Source organism: Lissotriton vulgaris, chromosome 12 (assembly GCF_964263255.1).
Source record: "Lissotriton vulgaris chromosome 12, aLisVul1.2, whole genome shotgun sequence".
Classification (NCBI taxonomy): Eukaryota; Metazoa; Chordata; class Amphibia; order Caudata; family Salamandridae; genus Lissotriton; species Lissotriton vulgaris.
Window position 1 is genome coordinate 382,422,781 of NC_141700.1, and position 24,975 is coordinate 382,447,755.

Here is a 24,975-nt window from a genome sequence, read left to right on the forward strand (position 1 = left end):
TCCCGGGTGAATTCCACTCCCTGTGGAGATCTGAAGAATTCTTCTTGAAACCCCATTTTTCAAGCAGAAAAGGGCCCACCAGCAGGACTTGTGGCGAGTGAATTCAGTATATGGAACACCAATGTCTCTGCTATTGGAACTGATCACTCTTACATAACATTACAAAAGGAGCTAGCATGCCTCATAGTTCAGGGATATTGCCTTTTGTAATGTCTCTCACAAATCTTGTGCAATCAGTAGTGTAGCAAGGATGTCATGGGCTGTGACTGCTGTTGAGGTAATAAAATACAGCAATCATTAGGGTTTAATGAGCCCCCTAGGGCTCTCGGCCCAAGTACCATTGCACCAATAGTAGCTACACCCCTGGTTGCAATTGTTTCTGATGTTGCCACCCAAACTCCTCAGCAAATTTAGCTTCTATGAAAAATGTCCTAGCTTCCATTACAGAAAGTTTCAATTCTATTAAGGATCAGAGGCGAGGAGTATGCATACTCTCTGTGCTTTATTTTCATAGCAGCCATTGTTTAACAAAATATCACAAACTACTATTCTTATGAATCCTAGGGAACAGGAAAAATTGAGCACAACAGTGTGAATCCAATCATCAAACAGGTACAAAGGCACAGCCAATCAGGGGACTGCATGCTGCCATATAGCCCATTAACAAAGTCCCATAGTCCTCTTTTGTTGCGTGAGCCAAACCGACTAACCAGAATCAAGCATACTGTCTGGCAGAATCAGAGCCTGGCAAAAAGAACGGGAGTGGTTACCCAATGATCACCACCGATGGAATAGCATTCCCCAGACCCCTTAGGAGTACAAGGCAAAGATAACAGATCAGAATCTAGACAAAGCACAACATTGATAAACATTTACATTTTATATTTTACTTTTTATTGACTCTTAAGAAAACATAGGTGCCTACTAGTCACAGGGAGGGGAAATCAGATTAAAATTCCCAGGTGGGATAATCCTCACCTCCGAGTCTTTAATAGAATAGAAACTCTACATTCCAAAAGTTAGGCAATGTTTAATTCTATTTCAGGACCAGGACCGGAAGTGTAGACTATGCATGTTCAAAGCTTATCCACCACCAACTAAGCTATACCAAGCACAGGCTTTAAATAAAACCTTTTAAAGGTGGAATCTGATGACCAATCTGCCTCATTCATGATGTCCTCCAACCTTGCATCTAAGCTGAAGGTCTTAAAAGCCATTGCTCCATGGGTAGAATGAGCCCCAAACATCTTTAAATCAATGCCTGCCTCCTGCATGACCCACCTCAGCTAGCGTGCTGTAGTAGGCGAGGAGACTGCCTTGTGGGGCTTCTGAAGCACTATCAGAAGTTTGCGCTTGCCTGGCGGCCAGAACTCTTCCACCATCTGATCGTATGCCTTGAGGCACCGCACCACACAGAGTTTTGGAACATCTGGAAAAGAGATCACTCTGGTGTGGCATTTGGTGTGCCTGCTAACAGTGAAGAAAACCACCTCCAGGGAAAAGGTTCTGCCTGTAATGTCCAAGCCCCTCACATCGGATACCAGTCTACATGAGACAAGACAGAGGAACATCGCCAGTTTTGCAGCTAGCTCTTTTCTAGAAAAGAATGTGCTTAGTTGCCAGTACAGAAACAAGTTAAGAACCGTATTCACATCCCAGAGGGCAGAGTAACTAGGCATGTGGGGGGAGGTGGGGAGTGGCAACTTAATTCCCTGCGAAGACGACACACAAAGGGGTGTTCCCCAACTGAGGAGCTGTCTATCTAGGCATGGCTTGCAGAGATGGCTGACTGAAAGGTATTAAAAGATCAGTAGGCCAGACCCTGGGTTGGCAAGAAATTCAGGACCTGAACAACATATCACAACCCTGTCACACACACCAACTGATCCATTGCTTCCAAGCTTACCTGTAATTTTTGATCGTGCTCCTGGCCCATGCCTTTGAGAGGAGATACTCAGCCTCTCACGAAAGGCCTGGTACTGACCATCTGCCCCTGAAATCCGCCATGCCATTAATGAGAGGGAGGCGAACCAGAAACTATACTTGAGACCTACAGGTCAGAGTGACCATGACCACCTCTGCTTCCTGCTGTCTTACTTGCGCTGACGCTCGTCTGATCATTGCAAAAGGGGGGATGCATAGGCCTTCTCCAGGCTCCAGTCCTGTAGGAAGGCATCCTTGGTTACTGCCATTGGATCCGGCCTCCAACTGAAAAACGGAGGCAACTGGTGATCTAGCTGAGAGGCAAACAGATCGATCGAGAACGGGCCCCAGGTTCGTTGAAGAAACACAAATACGTCCGGGGAGAGCCTTAAAAGGCTAGAATCATGAAAGTTGTGGTAATGCCAATCCGCCATCTGATTCTCCTGCCCCGTAAGTACTCGGCTGTCACTGATATATGGTTTTGGAGGCAGTGCTGCCAAAATCTGATTGCTAGATCTGACAGAGCCTTGGAATCAGTGCCTCCCAAATGGTTGATATAGCGAACAGGTGATATATTGTCAACTTGAGAACTCTTAACTGAATCCTGTTCCGTGTCCAGCAGTGGACTTCAAAGGAGCTCCAGACAATTGATTTGCATTGCCTGCTCTTGAGGGGACTAAACACCTCCTGTGGAGAATTCGCCACATCGGGCACCCCATCCGGATCTGCTGGCGTCGATCACCAGATCTAGGGAGGAGCCGAAAATTGTCCATTCTGAGCCTCCATGTGGGTGAGCCACCAGACTATTTCGTCCCTTGCCTCCTGCGTAAGGGTTATGCACTGTCAATACGTAAGACCCTTGTGCAAGTTAGATGCTTCTAGGTGCTGAAGGGCGCGGTAATGAAGAGGACCCAGGAAAATCTTCTGGATCGAAGAGGCGAGCAAGCCCACCAGACATGCAAGCTGTCCGAGGGAAACCTGGGTCCTTGCCATAGTCTTGCGCAGCTTGTGTCATATTTTGGAGACCTTGGGAAGGCAAGATCTCAACGTGGCCTTTGTCGAATCTATGACGAAACCCAGAAACGTGATAGATTGTGATGGACTCGACAGTAACTTCTTCTTGTTGATGATAAAGCTCAGGTCCTGTAACAAGTTGACTGACCACTGCAGCTGGAAGGACAGCTGCTGTGGACACTAAATCAGAAGGAGTATGTTATCCAGATAGACTATAAGATGGACCCCTTGAGCCTGAAAGTCTTCCACAGCTGGTTAGAGAACCTTCATAAAGCACCACAGAGCTTAAGACAGCCCAAAAGGCAGAGTAGAAAACTTGTATGTCAGGTCACGTCAGATGAACTGCAGAAACCTTGTGTGAGGTGGAAAAAAGGGAATGGATAAGTAGGTGTCTTTTAAATCCAGCCGAACCATCCAATTGACCTGCCCCAACAGGTTTCAGGGAGGACATATGCATTCTATCTTGAATTGACTGTATATGAGCCACTCATCAAAATCGCGAAGGTTTATGAAAGGGCATTGACTGCGATCGGTCTTGGCCACCAAAAATATATTGCTGACGTATCCCATTCAATGGGGAGTCGAGAAACAAATTGAACTTTCTCCAGGAGGGAAAAACCTCCTCATCTACCAGCACTGCTTTCTGTATGGAAAATTGAATGGGTCTGAGACATACTCTCAGTGGAGGAGCCATAAAACTCTATCTGAAACTCTTGAATTGTTTGCAGAATTCAAACATCGGCGGTAATAGATTGTCAAACATGAATGAAGCCCGCCAGTTGACCCCCAGCTTGTAGAGATGAAGAAGGAATGACACTCACTGGAATTTGGTGTAGAGTTGGCTCCTCTGGCTTTGCCTCTGAAGCGTTGGCCTTGGGTAGGATAGAAGTTAGCGTAGCGGGTGTTATCCTGGTAACTACCGCATCTGGAGCCTTGCCCCAAGCATATTGTGAAGCACCACAACCAGACGAGTGTCCCCCTATCTCACATGGCCCCATGTAAAATTCATTAGTGGAAGACCCTCTTGATAGAAGAATGGGCCTTGTCTAGGGAAGTAAAGGTATTGACACATTTTCCCAGCTCCTTATTGAAGGGCTGCCCAAAGAGACCCTACTGAGCAACAGCGCCAGCCTCAGAGACCGCCAAGTCCCCCAACTTGGGGGTGCATTTGATGAGGAAAGAACATTGGCACTCTGCTGACAAAGTGCGATTAGTGTTCCCAGGATTATAATGGCACACTGCTCCCACCCAGAGAGCACCTTGGGGGAGATAATGGTACCTGAGGATCTGGTGTCCTCTGCCATGTCAAGGGTGTCCAGGAGTTTGTCCTGGCATGAGCGCCAGGACCTATCAATCCCCTTCTTTGGGTTCTTGATAAATTTGGCCTAGAAAGCTCTGGGGTCAAGGAAACCTTTCGCTCTAGGGATGGACGGGGATACTCCACACGCAGAGAGCTTTGAGCTTCCTTTTCTAAAAGCTTTCAGATATGCGCAGCCACATATGAGGTGAACTTGTCAGAAGGGAACCACTCCTCCGACTTTGGGTGGATGATGTCATCTGGGTCTAATAAGTCCGACCCCGGGGCAGTGGCAGAGGTTTCTGTGGGGGCGGAAGGGAGCCAAGACCTTGAAAGCCCCTGGTTGCCGTCAGTATCTTCTTGGGTGTCGTCCTGATCTGGGGAGTTGGGAAGTGGAGGAACGGAGATGAGCTGAGGGGATTCCCAGGCAGAGGATGAGGGTGCGGCTCATGATTAAGGAAAGCGTGTTTAAGATGCTCAAAGGCATCATGGTCTACTCATTCCTGTTTTTGGCTCATCGCTGGGGCTTAATCACCATCAGGAGGAGGGGCAGGGGCTTAAGTGTCCACAGGAGGGGTAGTCAGACTAGCCGACCTGGCGCATTCTTGCGCTAACTGCTGTAAGAGACTCTGCTCCATAGGGGCTATGGCCTACGCTACTGCCCTATATATTGAGGTATCAACCGCCTCGTAGAAATCATCATCAAAGGGCAGGTACTCTAGGGGAATCCCCCTGTGCATCATCATAGGACTCAATACCGATTATAAAGGTAATGGGGTGGCAAACCTTGAGGGCGAATATGAACCCAGCACTACATGGAAAATGTGAAGGGTTGGGACACAACAAAAAATGTTTACATTTGCAGTGCCTCAATATATTGGTTTCAAGCCCCGGGACAGTCCTGTGGTGCAGTTAAATTACAAGGAGAACCAAGCCTAGGACGTTGGTCCCAGCGCGCAAGCCACACTGCCTTCGCAAGCAGAAAAGAGTCCTCACAGGCCATCAACGTCGTGGAGAAAGGCCAGGCGGCCAAGTTGCCAGGGGATTACTGCCTGAGGTGTCACGCTTGCAAACTATAAGATACAGACCCCACACTCCAGGGCGTATGCAGGCAGGGTTTGAAATGCCTTTCGCGGACTGCAGACCTTTTGAATCAGAGGACGTATCTCTCTAGACTTGATGGCTGACTAACGCGGCACACAATCTCCACCAGTAGCAGAAGGCTGGAGATTGCGAATCATGGGAAGGAAAAAAATGCCTGATAGGTGCCACCTGGCGAGCGGAGGTTCGCACCGTGGAGCCGCACCAGAAACATGCCGCTAAGGGAGCGCAGAGCGAACCCGCGGCACCTTGCACCTGAAAGGAGCAATAACGCCACGCAGTGAAAATAGAATCTATACGGCACCCAATAGGTAGCAGTAACGACAAAAGTCAACAGCCATGTCTGGGTGTGGGGAGGGAGTGGGGTGGGGCAATAGGGCAATTAAGGGAAAGTTAATCTCTGGCAGAGGGGAGCTTTGTTGTTTGAGATGATGAGCTGGAAAAGGGCCTCATTGTATGGGACGATCCTTGGCTATGTTTTGACTTCACATCAATCTAAAAGAAATGCATGGGATGATCAACTCATGCTGATGGAATCCTGACTCAAGGAACTAACTTATTTGAACTGGTGAGGAGGCAAAGTGTACTGGACATCTCGTGAGGCTCTGTTTGCATTATCTATGTGGTAATTAGCTAGTTCTCTGTTCTGTAGCAATACAACTTCTCATGCTATATAGATTATGGGATGTGTGTCATGCATGGTTGAGTCTGAGATAGCAGTAATCCGTTTGGAAATATTCAGAGGGAGAGCATTCACAGATCCAGCCTTGGCATGGAAAGTAATAATACAGTCATTCAAAAATAGTACCAGTGTTGACAAATCAAATTGAACACATATTATGGGAGATTGTGTACATTACAATCATACTCAGATACGGAAGACAGAATCAGAAATAGATTTTTATTAAATGCCGGACGGGTAATTAAACATCGCCAGCAGACAACAATAAACATACTGGTATAGCATTAACTTGTGTACCTAAATTGAAAATTTTTGTCCCCTAATGTGTTTGCTTTTGTTAAGTTTTCTTGACTTTATATTGCTGTGTTACAAGGAACATTGTAAAGTGCTCTTGGGGAACTTTGTCTACGATACTATTGTGTCAAACAAACACTCATCCTAAGCATGTTATTCAGAAGTAAAATAATATTTCCGAACAACAACAAAAATGTTTGGGAAAGAACACTTAAGATTTTGCAAACAAGTTGCTCCAATCATTCCATTCTAAGGTTACTTGTGCAAGTCTATAACTTTGGCATCAAGAAAACTAACCCGCACCAAATTTTCCAAGACACTGCTTTGAGCCAGTTCTTTTGTTCCCTTGAGCATTAGGAAGGAAAGAAAAGGTTTGAGATCGGCCACAGGAGGGCAATGGCTTAGCGAGATAACCCAAAATATATTATCAATTGTCACTACATCAGATGTAATTGGCTTATGACGTTTCATAGCCACATTAGTAGTGGAATAGTGATTGTAAATTAATTATTCATCTTTTTTATCATCATACACTACACATGCACTTCTTTCCTCATTTAATGACAGAGTGACTTCACATATTTAGTCCTAAAGAATGCCAAACACCTCATTATAGGGTCTTTAGACAGGCAGAAACATTTTAACCCCTGCATCATTGTTGGGTTGAATTTCACTGCACTCTTAGTTTTAGTCTATCCCTTTTGGGACACACAATACAGTTCTGAATGTGTCCTCCAAGAGGTAGTTTTAATCCCTAGCGTCTGCAACTCTCACCCCCACAAATAACTCACATAGTTATTTCACTCCTAGGTAGTAGACCAAGGGCTGCTTTACGGGGTGTTGTAGTCCACACTGCTTACCTTGGTGAGTGGTGTGCGGAGGAACCCTATGATCAAGCATAATACCCAATGCTGGGTGAGGGTTTTCATCCTAAACAAATGGATTTCTCTCAAATCAGAGATACACAGTCTGATTAAGAACATTCCAATGAAACTGGTTCGGCAGACCTTGTTCATATTTGTACTGTGACTGAAATACCTACCCCAGATTTCCCCCTAACTCAACTGACATGTTTTAGGCAGAAAGCAGTCAAGGGGGAGGCAGAACAAAGAGGTGAGTGAAAAATGAATGGACTTTGCACCATATGTTGAGCATTGGAAACCAGGGACACGTGTGCCTCTCCCTTAAAGTCCACGGAAGCCTGTAAAACAGTGTATGTGCCCAGGAGGCAGTGTGTGAGTGCAATAATCACTCCTCATTGGTCGTTTGGTGCGTAAAGTCCAGCCCCTGCTTTCTACAATGTGCGACCAGTGATTGTTTCAGGTGTTAGCTTCATCAAAATTGAAGTAGTGCTTGAAATACTGGATTTGCACATAGTACAACTGTGTAATCACACCAGATGAATATTGTGGGCATACCTACTTTTCATGTGGTGTTCCACTTTGCGTGCCTAGGCCTGCAAATGGCGCTCTACGACAACTTTGAAGCTCAACGAGAACCCTAAATGCTGTCAAAAAGCTATCATTGCAAATCCAGTCCTCCTGCTATAAGTCCCCTCCCGTATTGCAACTCACCCCTTCTTGCCTCGTTATCCCAGCCCAGCGCCTTAAGACCCTCATGGGTGAGTAGCGTGCTATATAAGCCCCTGATTGATTGATTCCTCAACTGAGCCTTAATATTTACCTACAAAAGCAAAGCACACCCACGTTGCGAGTTCTTGAATGTAATGAAGATTGAATGGTTAAAACCTATGCCAAAAGGTATCACAACACCATTACTCTAGTGCAGGAAGTGATGCATGAATGTGAAGTGTCTATGTTGGTGTGTCACAATATACATTTTTTTTTACAGTTTTATATAGCGCGAACTTGACCCGAATTGGGTATCAGAGCGCTTCACATAGCACCAGTTGCATTACATGAGGACACATTCATTTTTGTTAGGCACATACATTGCAAGTGAAATTGGAAGACAGTTCCGAAAAAATCATTTGTCTGTTTGACATGATATCAGTGATAGGCAAAAAAAAAAAAATGTGCGGGAGGAGTTGCTAAGAAGGTTGCATATTTTAACATCCAAGTGCCTGACACTTTAAGAGAAAAGGGGCACTTTTGTAAACACTCAGTCAAATGAAACTCGTCCTAATGCCATTCTTATTTGAATTTCGCATTCGTCTTGAACGATCAGTGGATGGGGTAAGGTTCTTGACGTCTGAAACCTGACACATGAGAGAGAGCACCAGCTGGTTATGGCTGTCCAATCATTGAAAAGAAAACTGTGAAAGCTGATGTATTTCAAGTTGAATAGATTGTTTAAGAATGACATTCCTGTGTTTATTTTTCATAAAAGGAGAGGCAGTGAAAGACCCACACAAATAAGATTACTGTTTGAAATGTGACATTTTTTTTTACTATATAATTAGTTTGGTTCTAATTGAAAGAGAGCTGCTTAAAATGCATGCATTGGTATGTAAAAACCACTGGAGGATGTTTATATTTCTGTGTCCTTGTAGCAAGCACGCACTATTTTAGAATAAGTGATTATACATGTGAGCGTACACATCTACTGAGACCTTGATCATTTTAAAAATACAAATAAAAAATAACCATTTTCTCAGGTGGTGTCCTCTACTGTTGTTGATAGTGACGTGCATTCGAATTTAGAGATTAGGTTAAAAAAAATGTATATTGACATCTACATACTGCTTCTTGTGCTTCTACGGCTTGCTGTGCTCAGAAGATTTAACCGTTTCGAAACAATCATGTTTGCAGTCACACATGAGACATGAAATGCTCTTAGCTTGATGTGAAATGTACGACGTGTACAAACCAAATGCCTTGGGTACTGAGGAAGTCACTAATTTAGAGGTGTCTCGTTATTGAGACAAACTTGCAAAAACCCCTGAATCCCAATTCACAAATTGGTTATTCGTTTGTCAGGGGATATTTCACATCTAACACATAAGCCCGCGACCTTTAATTAGAATTTTGCAGTTTGTTTTATGCCCCTTGAGGCTGACACCTTGACATTTTTTTCTTGATTTCTTATTGCTAATAAGCATCCTATTCTTACCCTCTGGTGCTTTGTAGAAAATGATGCAAATACACTTAATTACAGTGGTGGCAATAATTTGTTAGCGGAATATGTGATCAGGCAGATGCAAAAATGATCTGATTAGGATCTAAGACCCTGCTTGGAGTTAAGAGAGTGCCCGCTTCGAGCTAAGAGGTTCTGTTCATTGTGTCTTCCTTTTCCAGGAGGGTAGAAGCATGTCCCGTCTCTCCTTAACGCGGTCCCCAGTATCACCTCTCGCATCTCAAGGAATCCCTCTCCCGGCGCAGCTCACCAAATGCAATGCTCCAGTGCACATTGATGTGGGAGGGCATATGTACACCAGCAGCTTGGCGACCCTAACAAAGTATCCCGATTCCAGGTACTGTACTTTGTCCTCTGCGTGAATACTGTGCATGAAGTGTGTTAGAATGATGGAGTCTACTGTTTATCCATGCTAGGGCTGTGCAGCCCTTTCATGTCTGTCTAGTCAAAGATTGCAATAGCATAACTGGTTTAAAATGCACATTTTCTCTGTTTTTCCTTCTAATTATTTTATTTATTAACCTTATCCCTATGCACTTTATTTTTGAAGCACCTGTTGACTTGAAAACTATTTGCATGTCATTGTAATCGACATAGTCCAACATTTCCAGCATCCACCATTCCCCAAGCAGTGCTGGTCAAAGCCCTTAAAATAGTAAAAGCAAAATCTTTTCGTATTGTTCTCACTGTTTCCTATTCCGTGAAATCTGTCTGCTGCACGTGAGAGGGGACTTAAGATACTGAGCACACATACGACATACAGTATTTATTTGCACCTCCATTATTAGCATAAGGCAGCGCATAAATATTGCACATAATTATTTAGTGCTCATGCTAATTGCGGAGCTGACGAAGATTGCTTAATTCTGTAAATATTTTAAAAGCAATCCAACCCGTGAATTTTAAATGATATAGTCAGTGAGTAGAACTGGAAAGTACACTCGATGTTTACCAAAATCAGTTTTACAACACGTGAACCATCGGATGTGGCAGCAGAGGACAGATATGTTGACAAAGTGCATCCACTGAGCCAAAATATTTGTTGCCCGAAAGAAGACACCATTTTGCGAGACTTGAAGGTTTAATCCCAGTGGATTGATGGGGCAAAGTTGCGTTTTTTGTTTTTTTTGCAAGAAAGTGCATTTTAAAAATAAATGTTTCCATTACCTTGAAACTGACAGGGAGGGAGGTACAATTTAGACGCAGTGAGAGAAAAGTCTCAAACTATGCCGCAATCATTTCATACTCAATCCACATAGATATCTAGAGATTTAATATGGCGGTAATCAGATGTGTATCATGCTTCTGTATGTACCTGATATATAGGTTTCATCTTTGTTTACATTAATAGCTGTAGATTATGGCACTGATGTGCCACTCCGGAACCTTGTGCACACTGTGCAGAACCTAATTTTCTATTTTTGTAAGAACTTCTGTTTATTTTTGGTGATTACCAACGAGCCCCATGTTGGCATTGAAAATCCATTTAACGTATGTGTAGTGATGTGTATGTCTATTTGTAAACAGCCAATGCATTTACATCTCTGGCGTGGCACACCACTACTCCTAATCTTGGTTTCCTATGGACCAAAGCCTATTGTTTTGCTACATTTTCTGGCTACGCCTAAAATTGGCTTCTGCACCTGGTAAACGGGGCCAAGTTATCCTAGTGCTAGAGCTCCAAAGTTTATGTCATAGCATGTTGTCATTTACAACTTAGAGGTGCCTGATGTTAGAATGAGAGACAGATAGTAACTGTTTTAGGTTAGTAGGGTTACTTTGGTAAAAACATGATTTAGGGTTTTTCTTAAAGATGAGTTTGTCAAAAGTGTTTCCAAAAGAGGGGTTTGCCATGACTATTTTTTTAAGTCAAACAGGGGGACATTCCACGAAGAAGGACGCAGAGAAGGATCCGCCCCTGGAATGAAATGTATAGGTTCTTATGGCCTTGATCAGAGTGCTGAAGATAAACAGGGAGCCTTCCTTGTGGTACATTAGAGAAGTTTCTTTAGACGGATAGGGTCACTGTCTATAAAAGGCTAATGACATCATAGACAAAATCTTTAATCTGTTTTGCCTTGGACATCCAGGAATGGAACCACAATCTAGAAAGGTATAGTCATTGTAAAGGCATAATGATAGAAGTAAAGTAATTAGATTTTGAGGTCTCCAACTGCTCAATTTGGCAGTTAAGGAGCCATACATCAGCATAATTTGCATAATCTCTGCGACAACTCAAGTGCAATTACCCCACTGCCCACACGAAAAATAGGCCAAGTGAGAGTTTTTTCTGAGTTTGAAGGTGTTAACCTCGGATAAATAACTGTAGAGACCTTGGATCCAAAGGAAAACTTATAGTTAAGGAACGTACGCTGATGTTTTTCTTTCTGGACATAATAATGACCTGGATCACTCAGCTGAAAGGCATTGGTCATACATTGAGCTCATGCACAAATGCCCGAACCTCACTTTTAGTTGATTTAAGTTTCAATGTATTCAGTTCTGCCCACTCAATTCTTCAATTCTTTACTTCTGTGTGTAGGTCACTGACCACCTTCTTACAGGGAGGCTTTCATGTAATTTTAGTCTGGAAGGCCAAATAATTCAATTAGTTGAATCAGATGCCTCAGATATTTTTGGGAAAAGAGCTGAAGAGCTGCATATGACAAATGGGGATCTGAAAGTGGTACAACAGTGGCAGAGGAATGGCTGTCAGATGTGAGCAGCACCAATAGAGAACTGTCAGGTAGTCCCTCGTAAGTCAGTCTCTTGAGATTGAGTAGATGATTGTGTCAAATGCCTCAGACTATCTCAGCAGAACCAGCGCTTTGACGCTCCAGAGCAATGTTTTTCCCTAGTGTATCTCATAGGAACACAATTACAGTGGCTGAATTTATGCTTTCCTAACTGGCGGTATCGTTTGAAATGTTTGTACAGTTTATTTACAAGTATTTCAGTTTTGTTGTGTTAGACGATACCGGACATCCTACAGCCTTTCCTTTCATACTCCCAGTATGGCAGCAAGATTGTAACATAGTTCACTTTACCAAATCCTCTCAATTTGCATTCAGAGAAAGAAAAGTAAACACCAATCTCCATGTTCAAAGAATAAGCAGCAATTTGTCAGAAGATATAGCTGACAACTGTTTTTGAATACACAGCTAATGTGACAAGATAAACACAACAAAAAAGTAAGCCATGTTTATTGCTCATTCACCTTCTCAACTCGAGGATGGTTATTTTGGGAGAACTGCAACACCCCGACTTGAGTCGCCTCTGCTGGAAGTCTCCCGTGATGCCGAGGACAATGTCCTCTCTAATTATGGCAAGTGAAGGCTCCTCCAGATGGGGCGGCAATGACCTCCGGTCATCCCGACAAAGTCCTCTCCGTCCACCAAAATCTAAACCAGCCCCATAGTTGCTGTAGAAGACCTAGAAATTATTAACTTTAGATGATCACTGGCAGTTTCAGAGTGTATTTGAACAGAGATAGTGATAACTCTACATTTTTGTCTTATTAGAATTCAATGAGGGTTTCTTCAATAATGGAAATATCAATTACTTTTCAGGTTAGCAAGCAGTATTCCTTTGACCAAAGAAAGGTTAATCCTATTCAGTTTACTCTTCACTGTCAGAGTCTGGAGAGAATAATTGCTTAAACATGCAGGGAGGGTAGACATACAAGGCCGAAATAGATTTTATTCTTGTTTTGGCCAACTAAACGAGGACGTCCAGAGGCAATCACCTGGAAGTTTAGTGCGTCACTTGAAACATAGCAAGGGATAAATTCAACTGATTTAGGATATGGCAACTTGAAACACAGTAGAAGAAGCTAATAGCTTTCTCTACTACTGTAGTTTTCTAAATAATTTTTTTTAAACAAAAAGCCAGATAGATAGTTGGTTGAAGAGCTCTTGTAATATAATTATGTCAAAATTTAATATCAGTGGAGATTTACATTTTTATCAAGATTGGGGGTGGGCACTAAGCTTAAATGACAAGAAGTAGTGCCTGTTATTGACACAAAACCTATGTTTTGTAAACTGTCTGTTATAGGATATCCCATACAGCAGTATACTATTGTAGTTTAGTTTTTTTAATGTAGGCCTAAATGAATTCCACCAATGTGTTAAATTTGGTTTTATAAGATAACATGGAGCACTGGCTAGCGACATAAAACAAAATGAGCCATTCATAAATGCATCAATATAATGTGTACAGAGTGCACTCTGCTCTATGGTTGTTCAGAAGTGTAGTTAGAATTCTACTCTGCTGATATCCGTTTGATAGGCTTTCACTTGGTTGGATTTAAAATTACCAGATAGCCTGAGTACTGCACAATTAGACATTTCTGCTATATAATATGGATTCTGGGAGCTTTCTTCAGAACAAGGGTTGAAGTAAAGTTAAATCATTAGTTAAGTGGGGGATCTTCAGTATGAGAAGAACCAGTTAATTAATGGTTATGAGAAGTTCCAGCACAACGTTTGGGTTTTTGTATCCTATTTAAATAAATAAATAACATTATTTAAATAGTGGGAAGAGAAGAATGATTCTGCATTTGTAATTTGATATCAGATGTCCACTGGAGGGACATCTGTACTTCTTTTGTGTATGTGTTCCACCATTTTTGTCCTGCTTGATGGTTCTTCTGATTAGCATATGCTAACAGTGAAATAACAAACAGGCTTCATATTTTTGGGTCGAGTGATAGTGCAATGTTTTGCAAAACATTTGTAACAGAAACATAAATGGGCAATAATAAGTCTTCACCATTGCTGCTAGTACATGGGGCCACGATGTCTCCAAGGCACATGCAATGCCGGATTCTATCACTGATTTCCATGGATGGTTAGTACAAGACTCCTTATGCAGGGTAGTGGAAGATTGTTGTGAAATAGTGTGAAGGGTTAATAGAAAGGCATAGAATTCTGGGAAAAATCCATCCATTAATTCGGATCACGTAGAATGATCTGACTGTTCATTTGTGTCACATAAATAGCTGCTAGATCACTGTGGGTCTCTATACTGACGGGGAGCAATATGTATGCTGGCTTGGTTGTCTTGCTGTGTTCAGGTGTAATGTCCTCTGAATTGTGAGTGGGTTGGTTTGAAATTTGTACTGGACTCCACATTGGCACTGTAATGCAGATATGTACTGATTTATTGTTATGGCTGGACTTCTGATGTTGTTCCTATGAGGTCCTTTTGCATTTTTTCTGAGAATGTTTGACTCGGATTATACAAACTACATCGACTGTCCTGATGATGACCTTGTAAATACGATAGGTCGAAACACCGTTGACGCCTGACTTTGGCATATATATTTATGAGGAAGCATTTATTTGGTCCTGTTATTTGTTGGACTCATTTTGTTTTAAGTTCTGTCTCCCTCTGCCATTGTTTTCTTGTTTACCCTGTAAACCGTGTTTTTAGTGATGTTCATTGTGTAACTATGTGAGCACCTTTTATGTATTTAATTGTTTTTTATTTTTTTCTAGATCTGCATATTTTAGTACTAAAATATGTTTTGTATTAATAATTGTTTTCTGTGTCGGGTACCCCTGTAAGATTTTCTGTTCATTTGTCCTCTGATTTGTTTGTGTTTTCATGTATATGAATTTTTAATAGTTTATTTTTAACAATTTTCCAGAACCATTGTTGCTGTAAACTATTTATCTACTCCAGGTTTAGGGAATAGGATTCCCCTCTGTGATGTAACCTCTATACTGGCAGTGGCATCTCTACCAGTGAGACATTTACAAAACATTTATAATTAAGTAGATGGCCGAATCATTGATTTATGATTCAGTAACAGATACTTTACTGGCTGGTGATTGGTTATATAATCAAAGATTGTTTAAAGCAAAACTTGGAGTTGAAATTGTACAGTGATGCATTTTGGACAGATGTGATGGACAAGTCATCGTTCTGTGTAGTGGTTAAGTTATATTAGTACATTGTTTGAGCGATTCTTCCTCCTACTCAGATCATACAGCGAGTCACCCTTTCAGTAAATATAAGTATTGGAGTACTTGCTGAAACGTGAACAGGTACAGGTAGAAGGATGAGTTCAACTATGACATGTCCCATAACTTGTCCGTAGCCTACATGAGTACAATTATGCTAGTAGGCCACTAGCTGCATCTAAGAACACATTTTTTTTTACCTGAATATGAAACCTGGAGCAATATTTTTCCTAACCTTTTTTTGGGAGCATTGCATTGGTTCTCAAAAACATCTTCCCTTTCTAAACGAAAAGCATACATACACAAATCAAGTATTTGCAACTGGGCAATCCCTGCTTTGTCATGGTGTCAAGGAAGCACACAGTAGAAGAAGCAGTATTTTACATATGACAGCAGGTATAATCATGGCTCTACACATTTTGAGTCTCAGTTTTGTAATTACTTATTAGTAATTGAACCAAACTATAATTTTCTTACTTCTACTTATCACTCCTAGAGAAAATCTCACTACTTTGCTTTAGTCATTACAGTAGTGTTACTCCTGTTGTTTTTTTCAGTCTGTCTTCTGTCGCAGGGGACAGTAGCTTTCTCCCCGGCGGTGTTATTTGTCAAGGCAATGTGGAATGTGGATCAGAAACAGGTTATATCACTTGTGATGTCCATAGCTGCTTCCCACTTTGGAGGCCCCAGTTACAACACAAATAACTGTAGTTTCCCTCTTAGGACCCTGTCCTCAAAGCACATTTCTGTAAGTAAGTAAGTCTAAGTCATGGAAATTCAGGTGTAAATCTCATATGTCAGAAGTAAGGCACAGCTACTCAGAGAAAAACAATAGTGACTCGGATTCTTAGATGTCACATCACTCTACTTTTAGAACGTGTTTATGCACACAATCTTCCTCGGTGCAGGTACATTCTTCACAACTTCTGTTTTAATACAGAGATGTACCCTTGTGTTGTTTTTTAACCCCTTGCATACTGATCACGGCCCCCATCCGTCATGCACTACGGCGCTCTTGTGCGGATGGGGGCTGTCATAAACCCGCCCACTCGTGATTTTGACACACAGGCGCGGAGTCGCGGCAGCATGCAAGGGGTTAAGTTACTCACGTCCGTAAGCATATAGCAGACATATCACAACTCGCAAACAAGGACAAAACCTTGCATACAAGGTAACAGCATTTGGTAAGTTGTTCCTGTGAAAGTTGTTGTCATCTAGTCCAGTTCGATCAGACAGTTTTGTGACTTTCTAGCAGGCATCAGGCAATGAAGGTTCTTCAATTTCATAAAACTGAATGACAACAAGCTAGTAGTGTTAATTATCGGTGGCGACTCTGAGAACTGGTCCACTGGTGTCTAGCTGCCATAAAAGGGTCCCTATCTGAGTCCAGTGAAGATGGTCAAGTTTCTGGGAGTGCTGTTTGATCAGAAACAGTTTTTTTTACCCCAGACTCAGAAAAACATGGGCCACTGGGCTAGCTCAGGTTAAGATCCTGAGAAAGATTTGCGTCTTCATCCTTGACGAAAAGCTTTGGCATGTGGTGAGAGTCAATGTGCTGTGACCCACCTAGATTATTTTGATGCAGTTTGTCTAGGCATAGCAGGAGGGCCAATTTCAAAGCTGCAAAGGCGTTAAATATGACTGAGAGACTAGTTGAGGGGCTCAGAAAATGTAACTGCCTCTCACAGGCTAGATTTCACATGTGTTGGCTCCTGTAAAAAAAGGATCCACCTTAAAGCGCTGTACTTCACTTATAGAAACTTCACAAATACCAGCCCAGTACCCTTAGATCATTTAGTGATCCTGTGCCAGACCAGGCCCAGCTACAGCATTCCAGGTCTGCTTTGCTACTCTACATGCTCCGTTTTAAATGGGCACTCTACTGCTGAAGAGTGTTCTGTACTCTGGGTCTCAAACTTTAGAATGACCTTCGGTAGGATTTGCAGAGAATCTCCAACGTTTGAGTTTTTAAGTAAGTATGCAGTGAATGTAATCCTGTTCTCTCATCTCTAGCTGGGCCTAACCTGATTGGGCTTACGCTCTGGTGGTCTTCCTCTTTTGGCCATGGTTTTTGACCTCTCTTTTAAGGTTGGCTTGTCTTTCTTTTCATTCTTAGTCCAATATCCTTTGGTGAACACGCACTCAGTAAAAATAAATGTAATATTAATAATAGCCGTGTTGGATCCCAAACACACCCTCAAGTAAATGGGGAATAGATGTACTTGATATCATTGACTATTTTTCCAAAATGGACCTTGAAGGTAATGATGTTTCAATTTGTTATGGTATTTGCAATGGTAAATAAATTCAATAATGAGTACATGTGTTAACCAGCAAATAGTTTGGACAGGCAGGAGGACAAATCAGAATCTTAATAGCCCCCGAAGAGCACTTATTTTCATTATTTACATAATCTACAAGCAGATGGAGGAAGCCATTGCTATTCATCATCTGAGCCTTGCTCAAACAAGAAGGTACCATAGAAGCCCTCCGAGAAGAACACACATGATGTGTGTGGTACTTGGGGAACTTACACAGGCATCCATTTTCAAGCATGCAGACCACGACTTCCACCCGACATCTGCCCCTTCTCAAAAGTGCAGTCTTGAACAAGTGATAGGACTTCACAGACACATACATTATTGGTGTCTGTGTTAGTCATAGGAGACTATAAAAACAGCCATGTACACTCGTCCAACACCTCACATTTCCCACCCCACCTTTATGATTAAGAGTGTGTGTCTTAGGTGTGAGAAGCAATACACACAAAACACCCACATTATAATTGGCTTTTATACAGATCTTGTTCCCACAGTTGTCCATCTCAAAGCACTGTAAATAACCTACACTGCTAATGCCCCAGCTTAATGATACTCATTTTATTGATTCCCAAATGATGAAAGGCTTGGTCTCCTCTGACGGGATTTAAACCTGTGACTTGAAGGTTATACGTAGATCAGTGAAGCCAAAATTCAATTCAGGACCCTATTGACACATGATTTGAAATAAATGGCTACCCACATATATACATGCAGAACACCCAAAGTCTGTAAGGACTTTGGAGAGGGCATCATTGGCTCATGTTATTTATCCCTGAGGAAGAGGAAACTAGAAGGGAATTTGCTATTCCATCTATAAAGGGTGACAGGCGAGGAACCACGAGCATGTCTCCACTACACCCCTTCTGTAGGTGTTCTTGTTCTCCTTGAGGTTATGTGTAACATACACCAAGTAATCCTGCATTATGTTTTTGCTCACGTCTGGGTTAGCACGCACGCTGTTCTTTCATTTACAATGATGAATCACCACAAGGTGTGTCTTGAATTTTATTATGTTAATATGTGTTGTTGCCATTTTTCTAATTACCAATGCAATATGCAAGAATAGATCTGTGCTTGTTTAGTATTTAGTGGGTGCCATGACTTGAATGTAGATTGCTGACATGTCTATTGACATATGTATTATTCCAGCTATACATATTATCTGCGTGTTTTGTTTTACTCCTGGGTATAAAGCAATTTTGATAACATAAACCTTAATGTGTCTTCTATCTTCATGGTGTGAATGTTAATGCGCCATTTTGTCAGTGTGGGGCTGGCTTTAGGTTTGCATCATCATCAGTAGTACGCCTCTCAGCATCGCCACATTGTGCAACACAGAAAGCAATTATGCGCATACAGTAATGAAATGAATTTGTACTTGTAAAGCGCACTTATACCCCTACCGGGGTTTCCTGGCGCTGTACGCATACCGCTATGGAACCCTTCCTGGCTTTTCCCTGTGAAATGTCCACTCCTGGGCACCCCCATGGTGAAGCCAGGCATCCCAGCACTGTGGGGGCCGTTGTGGAGGTTAAGCAAGAGTTGCAGAGTGGGACCCATGATTAGAATAGGCACCGAGGCGAGAACTATCAGGTCCGAGGAAATTGAGCCCTAGACCCGCCGAGGTGGGAATTGAACCCTGGTCCCGGGCCAGACCTCTGCATCAGGGTCTGCCGCTCTAACCATTCAGCCACACTTCTCTACAGTAGTGTAGTAACAGCATATCCTATCCTATGGAAGATCAAAGATATCTCTCATGGTAATTGAGCTGATGTTGGGAGCAAAAATGGTGTTCATTGCTGCTTTCTTTATATGTGTTTGTGTCGTCTACGTAGGTGCGTTGGTCACCAAACACTCACGTTTTTTATTCATCTGATTCCAACACTGTGCCAGATTACGTGATTCTACATTATTTATAAAGTACCGAAATATGAGTGAGGCATTCGAGAACTGGCATCTTTTGTTCATAGACATGTGAAAAGCACGTGGCCTGTTTAGTTAATCTATACTTGGGGGGCATGGCACATTTTTAACGTTGTACATTTATTTTGTATTTTGCACTAACACAAAAATTGTGCACTTGCAGTCCATGTCATGTGGGGTAGTTGACAGCCATGTCATTGTACACTTCTTCCCTGGTGGAGACCCTTCCATACTGCTTAACTATTATTTTCACGGTTTCCAATATCTGGTTCAGTAATGTGCCAAAAGGGCCCATCCTATCTCTTTCCATTGCCACTTTTTCTTCGGAATGAGTCTAAGGCACTGATCAAGTAGCTTCAAAAGCAGTAATGCAGAATTTAAAACCTGGATAGCTTGCCTCGATGCCCTCAGGTATCTCAGTGGCTGTCTTATGAGTCTACCCCTGGCATGTTTATTGTGCAGGTTAGGAGTGGGTTCTCCTGCCTCACCAGTGCTGTAAGGATATTGTCGTTCTTTTAATTCAGGGATGACCTGGAGGTGTTCCTGTGGCCGTACTGCGCCACCAGCCGCCATATCTGCGGCTGTTTCTGCGTCAGACTGCCACAGTGCTGGGTTTTAACACCTTCTCCCAAACGGTGTTAATTTCTGTATCATTTAGTGATTTGGAAAGCCCTAATTGGCAATAAGAGTAAGCCGCTATTTGACACAGGTGTTATATTTGACACAGGCGTTATTGACACCATTACCTTCATTTGCATTAATGCCTATGTAGAGCACTGGTGTAATAACATAATTAAATTATGCAACACAATCACTTTTATTTCCGGCAGCACTGTCCTTTAGAATATATCTGCTCTTCTTCACCCCATAACAGGGCCCACACTCAGTTTCACCAGCACCTATATTTATTTATTTGTCACATAGCGACTGGCGTTATCATTGATGTGCATGGTTGAACGCGCCATTCTTCCCCTTTGAACCAGAGATGGGTGAGCTGCCTTGACCAAGCCTTGAAAGTCCCCATGGCCTATTCACAACCTACAGCAGTTTAGGGTTGATGTGAATATGTTGAGCATGGCTGATTTTGGTTACCAGTCCAGCACTGGTAGTGGGGTGCGATATGATCAAGCTAAGAGGGTTGAGGGAATGTGAGGTAGTGTTGAATCAGTAGGCGGAATAGTATTTCAAGCACACATGCATTGGCCTTCAAACAGCTGTGAATCCATCTTTCAAGCAGAATACGAATATGCCGTTACCTCTAAACCTAGTGAGACCACTTGTATTTCTGTATTCCCTTCTGATCTGAGCTCAGGTGATTTGTTGTGCGGTCAGCAGGGTCCACATCTGGATGGATAGTTAAGGGACTAACATAAGAGGGGAGGCTTCTAGGTGCATTTGATAGTTTCTATTTCTCAACATCTTGGAGTGCGAGTGATTGGTTAGAGGGAAGCGAGAAACTTCCATCCTCTTTTTTTGTCTTTAGGGTGGAGTGGTGGTCCTCATTCATACATGGATAGAAAATGAAAAATCATGTTCAATTCACAAGGTTGTGTCAATGATCTTTGAGAAGAGCAGACCGGTAGAGGACACGTTTCCACAATATATGACATTGCTATGTTTCACCTGCACTCGGAGGGTAGCACTTTACAGAAACAAAATAAACTCTAAACTAAGGCTTAAATGAACAAAGGGTTTACCGTTTACAAACCTCTAACTTGGCAAATCAGAGAGTTTGTGAAAGCTAAAACCTTTTTTAAAATATACTAAGCTCATTTAGCGATCCAGAAAATCTTTTCCGAATCGTTAAAAAGTTTCAGGAAATCAGACCGAATCAGTATTTGGAAGGAATGCGTACAGAGGTTCTAATGACCCCCTTCCCATAGTGAATGTAGAAAAACATTTTTAGGAGTAAGCAATAGTCAGTAGTAAAAACGTTTGTGAAACCTTTCTTTAAAGGAAAATGAGCTGTCATTAAAAATAAATGATTGCTCTACTTGAAAGCAGTCACAGACATGGTAGTTTCCTGACCCCAGCAGGTCATCCCTGTGATGGCAACATATATTCATTAATGTTAAAGAGGTTGTTCGAACTGCAACCAACCTATTAGTTCATAGGTCGGTTTGCAAAATACCAATGCATTCAGTAGAAGTAGATGCACATATCGTGACTACCTTTACTGAGTACATAGTATGACCTACCCACTTGTGAGAGAATAAACCATCAGTACCTCAATATTAAAAATGGCAAGCACTGGGCAAGGATATCAGAGGGAATTTGTGTAATTTGTTCTATACCACTGGAGGGTGAATGTATGGACAGAATCCATTGTAGATATTGGGAAGGATTTGACTTATTTGCATGGCAGTAGAAGACAACATACCTGAATAATAAAAAGAGCACAGTATCTATCAAAGTAGTACATTAAACAAAAAGAAAATACAAAAAAAATCAAAAGTTAAATATGGCACACAGAAGCATATTATATTCATGCTCTTGGCAGCAGCTGTTTGTGTAAGCTGGAACCCATTTTTCAATGACTGTGCCCAGCTTTATATTGGTTTGTGCTGCTCGTCAATCAGCTATATATGATATACTGCCAGCCCCTATAGGAATATTTAGTTTGTGTTATTCTAGAACAGTGGCTGTTTTTAATTGCGGCAAGCTCAAAATTTATAAAGAAATTGTAATTGTGGCAATGGGCACCAGCCCATGGTTACTTTCACCTAAACCTCAAACTACTTGATGTATTGGCAGTGAGGTGTGTGGAAGAGGTGAGGTCGGTAACATTTAGGTCTGGCATTCCGCTGAAAGAACTTCATAGTTATGACACTTCTAAGAGAAGGACTCAAGAAAACGCATTTTGTGAGGAATGTTGCCTACTTAAGAGAATATAACCAACCCTGTGTTGAATCAGTCGTGGCCCGTGCAGGTAATGCAAATGCTGTGGGTGGGGGGAGTGACAAACAATGGAAAAGGGAAATAAAATAAATAAATAAATGAAACCACTAACCTTGCACTCGCCGCATCACTGAGTCGGCGAAGCGGCGAGCTCAAGGTAAGTGGTTTTATTTATTTATTTTCCTTATTCATGGTTTGTCACTCCTTCCCCTCCGTGCTTCCCTGAACGAGCCGCAACTGCTGAAAGGGTTATACACATGTGGCTCTGTGTTCACTCTCCGAAGGGTTCAAAGATAAAAGCTTTGTGAGTGCTGGTCTCAGAAACTTCCAGAGTGAATTCTGCCGGGTACTCAAACATGCCTATTGGAGCACTTGTTCAGAAAACAGAATGACATTTATTTTGCTTTCATTTTATTTGATTTTTCTATAAAGATCTGCATGCCACCTTGTGGTAACCTCAGAGCGCTCTATAAATGAGATAGTACGAAGGGGATTACTACGTAAGATTGTACTAGTGGATAGAGCATAAGCCAGTTAATCAGCTAAGAAAGCAGATTGAAGGAGCAGAGGAAGCAGCTCATTTTCATTTTAAATTACCTGTTGGCTTTTTTTAAATTAACCCCTTCCATGCTGATGACGGCCCCGGCTGGCATGCATCACGGTGGGGTGTGCTGATGACGGCTGGGGGCCGTCGTGAACCTGCCCACTCTTCAAAACGGCCGCACAGGCGCAGAATCACGGCCGCGCCCAAGGGGTTAAAACCCAAGTATGGTAATTAGCCTGCACTCTTGTTTACTCTCGTATTAACTTCCCCTCTTTCTCTGAACATGTTTACTTCTTTATCCACAAATCTCTGTCATAGCAGTGCAGTACAGGTTAGGACAGAATCCTGTCCTCAAGTGAACCTTGTCTGGAGAGGAAGCTTCCTCTGGCACAGAATAACGTGGCAGATCTGTGCTTTTTCACCTTAACTTGTTTTGAGGTTGCTATTTCCTACTAATATATACTTATTCTTGTCTGAAGGACTGTCAGCTGTCTGCCTTGCTATGCCAACGTACCCTTTTTCTAGCTCTATGTAGCATTCTTCGTTTGGCAGCTCAAATTTTGTACTTGCAGGTGGCCGGTCCGACAATACTAGATTCTAAAATCTCAGAACATGTCAAGAGTGATGTAATATATGAGGTCATAAGTGGTGCATGGTGGTGATGCAGCTCAGTAATTTATAACAGGTAGATTTCAGTGCTTTGTTTTTTTAGTTTAAAATGTAATTTTTAACTGACATTTTCACCTAGCTATATTGTCACTTTAACCTTTCTTTTTTTCAGTGAATTTCGTAGTTTTTTTAAACGTAAAGTAAGCTCTTTATTGGGGCGACACCCCCACCGTTGCACGGCCAACCAATGAGAGCATTCATCACAAAATAAATAAGTAACATTTTAAGTAAGCTAGGTCTTCTGGCATTGTCAAGGGGTCACCACATTAATAGATAAAAGAGGCCTTTTGAATTTGCAAAGGGGTGAACACATCAGTAATCAAGGCAAGCCTTTTGGCTTTGTCAAAGGGTCAGCACACTTTCATATGAAAAAAAGTTTATTGGCTCTTTCAACAAATCACAACCTTAATAAAACAGTAATCACTTGTTAGGATTTAATGTTAAAACCAATAAATCCCAAAACGTATTGAAAGATATTTATTATTAGTAACAAACATTGCAATATGCATCAATAAATCTTTGAATTAAGCATTTGTATACAACATAACATTAAACATGTGTCAGTCTTTCTTTTATATCCACAAAATGTAGCCATAAAAACAACCTTTCCTGAGGTCATGTTCAATAGGCTCCATATGGTTACCAATATAAAATAAACATCTATTCTGTATACGAGGATTTATGTTGGTTTTGTATGAAGACACTCGAGGCACGATCAAATTACCAAAATTACACGTGCACAAGGTCACTGGTAACATTACCTTCTAGTCTTTTAACAGTGGCGGCTAGCAAGTACGGCAACTGGAGGGCCAGGCAAATGGGTGAATACATTAAAAAGAAAATAAATAAAAAGGAACTTGCCATTCTTTCCGGAGACACGTCCTCCTCACTCCAGTCGTCTTCTTCTCCTGACGTCCTGCTGGGCTTAACCAATACTGGCACTGCTCTCATACTGTTAACCAGCATCAGGGAGTTACCAGGATTAGAGGGAGCGGCCTCTCTTAGCGCTCCCAATGACACTGCAGGCCTATGCTTGATCTCAAGCCAGCGGTCTAAGACAGCTGGATTGAGAGGTTTATAGTGCGCATGCCGCGAGACGGCCGGCCAAAGTAATTAAATTCATTACTATTTTATTTTTTGCTTCTGGGGGCAATTAAGTGGGACAACACTCCTCCGCTCAAATGGAGGAGCCGCCCCTGTCCATTAAGCAGCTGTAGGGCAGAGCGTGCACTAAACAAAGCCAA

At 42.1% G+C, this 24,975-nt stretch overlaps 1 protein-coding gene across 2 annotated transcripts in view; it reads left to right on the forward strand.

The window, feature by feature from the left end:
- The window catches only part of KCTD15 (potassium channel tetramerization domain containing 15), a 188,436-nt gene that overhangs the window by 57,674 nt on the left and 105,787 nt on the right, over positions 1–24,975 (forward strand). For both annotated transcript variants that reach the window (XM_086945145.1, XM_086945144.1), the window contains one exon: positions 9,569–9,744. In XM_086945145.1, coding sequence (XP_086801271.1) covers positions 9,569–9,744 — 176 coding nt within the window. The remainder of the gene's footprint in view (positions 1–9,568; positions 9,745–24,975) is intronic.